Raw genomic sequence first — 6,399 nt, 5'->3', positions numbered from 1 at the left:
GACCCTGGTGGTGGGAAAGACTGAGGGCAGGAGAAGGGGGCAACAGAGGATGAGATGGTTGGATGGCATCACCGACTCAATGGACATGAGTTTGAGCAACCTCTAGGAGGTGTTGAAGGACAGGAAAGCCTGGTGTGCTGCAGTCCATGGGGTCAAAAAAAGTTGGATGTGACTTAGTGACTGAACAACTTTTGAGATTTATACTTTCACAAAAGGATATAAAAATGCTCCACAGAAATTTTGGCTTTACTAGTAAAATAAGAACTCAGCTGATCTTCCAGGGACAATTTGCAGAACTTCGTATCTCTTTTTATTTCATTATTCAGTTTAGTTTAGTCACTCAGTCATGTCCGACTCTTTGTGACCCCATGGACTGCAGCACGCCAGGCTTCCCTGTCCATCACCAACTTCCACAGCTTGCTCAAACTCATGTCCATTGAGTCAGTGATGCCATCCAACCATCTCATCCTCTGTCATCCCCTTCTCCTCCTACCTTCAATCAGGGTCTTTTCCAGTGAGTCAGTTCTTCGTACCAGATGGCCAAAGTATTGGAGTTTCAACTTCATCATCAGTCCTTGCAATGAATATTCATGACTACTGGAAAAACCACACATGACTACTAGAAAAACCATTATAGATCACACTAATTTTCACAAGCAATCTCAAGAATAATAACTATACCAACAAATTTAAGTTGTGCCCAACTCCTTGCGACCCCATGGACTGTAGCCTGCCAGGCTCCTCTGTCCATGGGATTTTCCAGGAGAAAATACTGGAGTGGGTTGCCATTTCCTTCTTGAGGGGATCTTCCTGACCCAGGGATTGAACTTGAGTCTCCTGCACTGCAGGCAGACTCTTTACCAGTGAATCACCAAGCAAGCCCCCAAATAGATCAGCTGATCTTCCAGGGACAATTCCCAGAACTTCTGTATCTATTTTTATTTCACTATACTATTTCACAAACTATTTAATTTTCATAAGTAATCTCAAGAATAATAACTTTACTGTCAAATAATAATCAACTCACCACCACCATCAATTCATAACTATACCCAACCAATAAAGAGCACCCAGAAAAACCTTTGCAAATTAAAGAATTTCTTTGCTCTGAAAAATTATCCAATTTACAAACGTTTTAAATAATGTGCCAACACCACTTTGACTACTTCTGACTGCATAGCATGCAAGCAAAGAAAGCTCTACAAACAAACCAAAAAATAAAGCCCCCTAGATAATCATATTTGAAGTCAAGGTTTCAGAATACTCTTCAGTAACCAGACTAAAGGTATAACTAAACACTGCAAACAGATAAAACAAAACTATTAATCCTAAAACATACAGATAACATTACTAAAATAATATATCCAATCACATCACTTATGGTAAGTAAGACTTTTACAAACCATACATTACACAACAAATATTGTAATAGCCTTCTCATTTGGAATACATATTTGTCAAAACATTACCTATGGCTATCAGGGCTTCTATGAGCGGCACTAGTGGTAAAGAATCCATCTGCTGAAACAGGAGATTTAAGAGATGTGGGTTTGATCCCTGGGTCAGGAAGATCCCCTGAGGAGGAAATGGCAACCCACTCCAGTATTCTTGCCTGTGGGACTTTCATGGAGGTCCAGGTGTTGAATCTGCCTTCCAATGCATAATATTCTTGACTGGAAAATCCCATTGTCAGAGGAGCCTGGAGGGCTACAGTCCAGAGGGTCACAAAGAGTCAGATACAAATGAAGCGACTTAGCATGTGGCTAATTAAACCAATATATATTGTACATACTAATGCAGCCTCTCTAGTCTGTATATTTCTATTTATTCATATATGATAAGACGTATACAGAGCCTACATACACACAGAAACCTGGAATATCAGATGTATCCCTTTATTTCTCACATGGAAACAACTTTTATAGGCTATGTACTCATATGAGAATAAGTATTCTGAGGTGATACAATCATTACAAATCAATGTTCAGCTATCCCTTACAGTAACACTTCTTAAAAGAAAGAATTTCAAGTGGATAAGTATCTCTTTATGTAAGTCTTTACTTTTCACTTTTAACATGAAAAAGGATCAAATCAGTCTTCAGGATTAACATCAAATGTAAATAAATCCATTCCACCTAGTACATAATCAAAGTCCCTGAAGATTTATTTTCCTAATTATACAACTACCTGATAGGACAGCCATTACCACAGCTGACATCTAACTACTGTAGCTCTGCTGCCATAGGTGCTAGCAATATGAGTGTCTGCTGTCTGTCCTGCTCAGATGTTTGTTGTCAAAATCAGACTGAAAATGAGTGTATCTGATTGGTGAAACCTAGGTCACATGGATTCCCTGTAGATATGATAACCTGGAAAATGTAAGTTGCTTTTTCTTTAACTATTTTCAGAAGGCAGGCTTGACTTTTATCACATATAAATCTGACTTTCTATTCAGGATAATTCTAAATTCTCTAACTTGTTATTGAAACACTGCCAGGAATCAAACTCCAGTCTCCCACATTGCAGGCAGATTCTTTACCATCTGAGCCACCAGGGAAGCCCCAAGTTCAAGAAATTCTTGGATTAAAAGGAAGTAAATGACCAAGAATAAGTTTAAAGCTTGTTTTCAGAATTTCCAGCAGCAATTAGACTGACTACATTACTGGAATAACATTCCTGTGAATTCTAACTATAATCATGCTACCAAACTGGGATGAAATTGTGTGCACACTTGCCTATCCTCATCTAAAGGCTTTATCTCTAGGAGCAGCACATGACCTCATACAGAAGAGTGAGTTCAAGGCAGGTTTCTTGAAGTGGAGAACGTGTCTTACCGGAGCATGTGAAAACCATTTGCCTGCATTCAGAGTCGACAGGAAATCCCAATCAAATAAGGAAGGGTGTGTCAAAGAGGCATTTGGCAGGACCTCCTTGATATTGGTTGTTCTTCTCAGGTCAGAGTCATGCATGAGAAAAGGCACATGATCATAACTGCAGGCAGAGAGGGAGAAAAGCAGAAAAGGTAGATAGGCTGAATTCAGCCACCCTGGCAGACTGGGTTCTCAAAAAGCCTATCAAGTTCACAAGTCTTACTAGGTTCCTTACTCCCTCCCTTATCTTAGCAGAGGATTAAGTACAGGAATTTATACTTTTATATTAATATTTTTCTGCCCAAGGAAGCAATCTTTTGTAATGTACAATAAGCCTACTGTGCTGTGCTTAGTTGCTCAGTCATGTCTGACTCTTTGTGAACCCATGGACTGGATCCTGCCAGGCTCCTCTGTCTAGGGGGATTCTCCAAGCAAGAATATTGGAGTGACTTGCCATGCCCTCCTCCAGGGGATTTTCCTGACCCAGGGATTGAACCCGGGTTTCCTGCACCGCAGGCTGACTACCGTCTGAGCTACCAGGAAAGCTCCATTAAGTCTATTAGCTATGGTGAAACAGTAGCCTTCCTATCAAGGGAATTTATGGATCTAGAAAACAATAGGTAGAGTAGTCATCTGAGAGTAAAGTGAGTGAGAAGTGAATGTGGCAAGGTCCTGAAGTCCCTAGAACCGTACTAAACAGGCACCTACACAAACTTCCTATGTTTTTCTGACTCATTTCCCAACTGGCAACTGCCCTGAGTATTTCTGGTCCTAGATTCTCATATCAGGTGGCATCATTAGAAAAGTTTATTATCTGAAAACTTCTGTTATCAGCTATTTGCCTTGAGGAATCTGTCTTTATGAAAACCTCTCTTTCTTTATGATTAAAATATACATGATGAGAACTCTGTAATGATCACTAAGGAGTAACAGGATTGAGACCTAGTCCCTTGCCCATGAACAATTAGAAAACTGGACAAGAGAATTAACTTTTGTAGGAAGTGGACAATGGGGAGCACAGTATAATTATTTCTGAGAAAAGGCAAACAAATGAAATAGGCTTTACCATTACCCAAGCTTCCTTCTTGCAGGTGAATACTGGAATTTGGCATGGGACAAGATGGGCATGCATGATAAGTCGACTCAAGTTGGGTCTCCCTCTCTGCAACCCTATGAACTATAGCCCAGCAGGCTCCTCTGTCCAGGGGATTCTCCAGACAAGAATACTAAAATGGGTCACCATGCCCTCCTCCAGGGATCTTCCTGATTCAGGGATCAAACCTGAGCTCATACATCTCCTGCATTGGCAGGCAGGTTCTTTACCACTAGTACCACCAGGGAAGCCCATGGAGCAAGGAGTGGAGCATCTAGAAAGTACCCAGCCACTTACTGAAATGAGAAGAAGAAGATGAGATTAAGGAGAGGTCAAGAAAGCTAGAATTTATTGGCTAGAGTCCAGTAGGTATGCATATGGAGGTATGCAAAAAGAAAGCATTCTGGAGAAATATGTACAAGGATCCCTTGAAGTATGCCTAAATATCAATTTGTAAATGTACAGAGTAAAACTCTTATGAAGTTTGTCAAGAATAACTTCCAAGAAAAGGAAAATAACCAGAAAGTTCCAAGACAATTTACAGAGCTCACAAAGGGATGTAACTCATTCAAGTTCTATTAGTGGCATGACCTCAATAATAACAAGGATACGTCTTTGAGATGGGAATAATTTAGAACTAGAATTACTTTAGAATCTCCATAAAAGAACTTAAAAACAATCCTCCAAAGGATCAAACTAATATTCAAGTAACTTAATTGCCTGCTAGAATAAGCACAAAATTCTTTAATGGAATACAAAAAAATACCACCCAGAATGGTAAAGTCACAATGTCTGGCTTATAACCAAAATTTACCAGATGTGTAACGAAGTATAAAAATGTAACCATAACCTAGAGAAATTACTCAGTAAAGACAAACTTGGAAATGACAGAGGTGACAGAATTCGTAAACAAGAATATTAAATCATGATAAAAAATATAGATGATGTATGTAATAGATTCAAAGGAACACATGAACATATGAAGACAGAACTCTAAGAGCCGAAAAAAAATAAATGGAAATTCTAGAGATAAAAAAATTTAACTGAAATGAAAAGTTCATTAAATGAATTTAACAGCATATTTGATATTACAGATGATGTAAAGATTAGTGAATTTGAAGGTGCAGCAGTAGAATCTATCCAAATGAACTGTAAGACAATATCAAGCAGTAATTATATACATGCAGTTGCAGACCTAAAAAGATGGGAGGAACAGAAAAAATATCTGAGGAAGTAAAAGTAAAAATTTCAAAAATTTATAAAAGTTAGGCATCAATAGATCCAACAACACTGATGAATACCAAGAAAAGTAAATACAGGAGTGCACATACACAGGCACATATCCCACACTATGTGCATGTGTATGGTGAAAAATTGATGAGGAAAAGAAAATTGTGAAAGTAGCCACAGGGAAAGAAAATACATATTTAGATAGAAATAAAGATAAGTTTATAGCACACTTTTCAACAAAAAATATGAGATACAGAAAATAATGAAACAACGTATTTTAAATGGTGAAGGAAGAAAACAACTATCAACTTAAAATTCATCAAAAATGAAAGGAAGAAGAGATGGTGCTGGGAAGATGACAGAGTACAAAGCACCAGGAATCTGTCTCCCCACCTAGACAACAACTGCATCCGAAGACTGTCTGATGTAATTCTCTTGGAAGTTTGGAGTACATGAAAGGCGTTCAACTTCCATGGGAAAACTCAGATGTAAACTGGGGTTAATTTCAGTCAATTTCAACTCTTAGCACAGCAGCTACTCATTACCCACCACTATTCACATGGCAAACAACTGTGGATAGGTTCCTGGAGTAACTTGCGCAGCAGCTGGTGAGTGCCAGGGTGGCAAAAAAACATCCTCTATTCCAAATATAGGGTTTCTCTGCTCTGGTCACTGGTTACTTCTTGTCACAAAACAGCAGAGAGATAAGACTGTTGTTGCACCTTCTTCAGCTGTTGCAAATCCCTAGCCCTCTAACAGAAGCGACTTTCACAAGATTTAAAGGGCAGCACCCTTTTCAACGCTCATTTATGTTTCTCCTTTTCTCCTATTGTAAATCTGCCATTAAACAGTAGCTTTATATTAAAGTGATCTATATTAAAAACTTAAAATATTAAAAATATCTGTACATACAAATGGAGAAGGCAATCGCACCCCACTCCAGTACTCTTGCCTGGAAAATCCCATGGACGGAGGAGCCTGCTAGGCTGCAGTCCGTGGGGTCATGAAGAGTTGGACACGACTGAGTGACTTCACTTTCACTTTTCACTTTCATGCATTGGAGAAGGAAATGGCAACCCACTCCAGTGTTCTTGCCTGGAGAATCCCAGGGATGGCGGAGCCTGGTGGGCTGCCATCTATGGGGTCGCACAGAGTTGGACATGACTGAAGCGACTTATAGCAGGAGCAGCAGCAGTACATACAAAG

At 39.3% G+C, this 6,399-nt stretch overlaps 1 protein-coding gene across 1 annotated transcript in view; it reads right to left on the bottom strand.

Annotated features, from left to right (window-relative positions):
* The window catches only part of LOC104998189 (glycerophosphodiester phosphodiesterase domain-containing protein 4-like), a 129,963-nt gene that overhangs the window by 56,458 nt on the left and 67,106 nt on the right, over window positions 1-6,399 (bottom strand). Inside the window, exon 10 of the mRNA XM_010853255.1 lies at window positions 2,835-2,991. Within this exon, the coding sequence (XP_010851557.1) occupies window positions 2,835-2,991 (157 nt within the window). The remainder of the gene's footprint in view (window positions 1-2,834; window positions 2,992-6,399) is intronic.

This window comes from Bison bison, unplaced genomic scaffold, assembly GCF_000754665.1.
Source record: "Bison bison bison isolate TAMUID 2011002044 unplaced genomic scaffold, Bison_UMD1.0 scf7180017864324, whole genome shotgun sequence".
NCBI lineage: Eukaryota > Metazoa > Chordata > Mammalia > Artiodactyla > Bovidae > Bison > Bison bison.
Note: the sequence above shows the minus strand (reverse complement) of the source record. Positions and strands in the feature narration are given on the sequence as shown.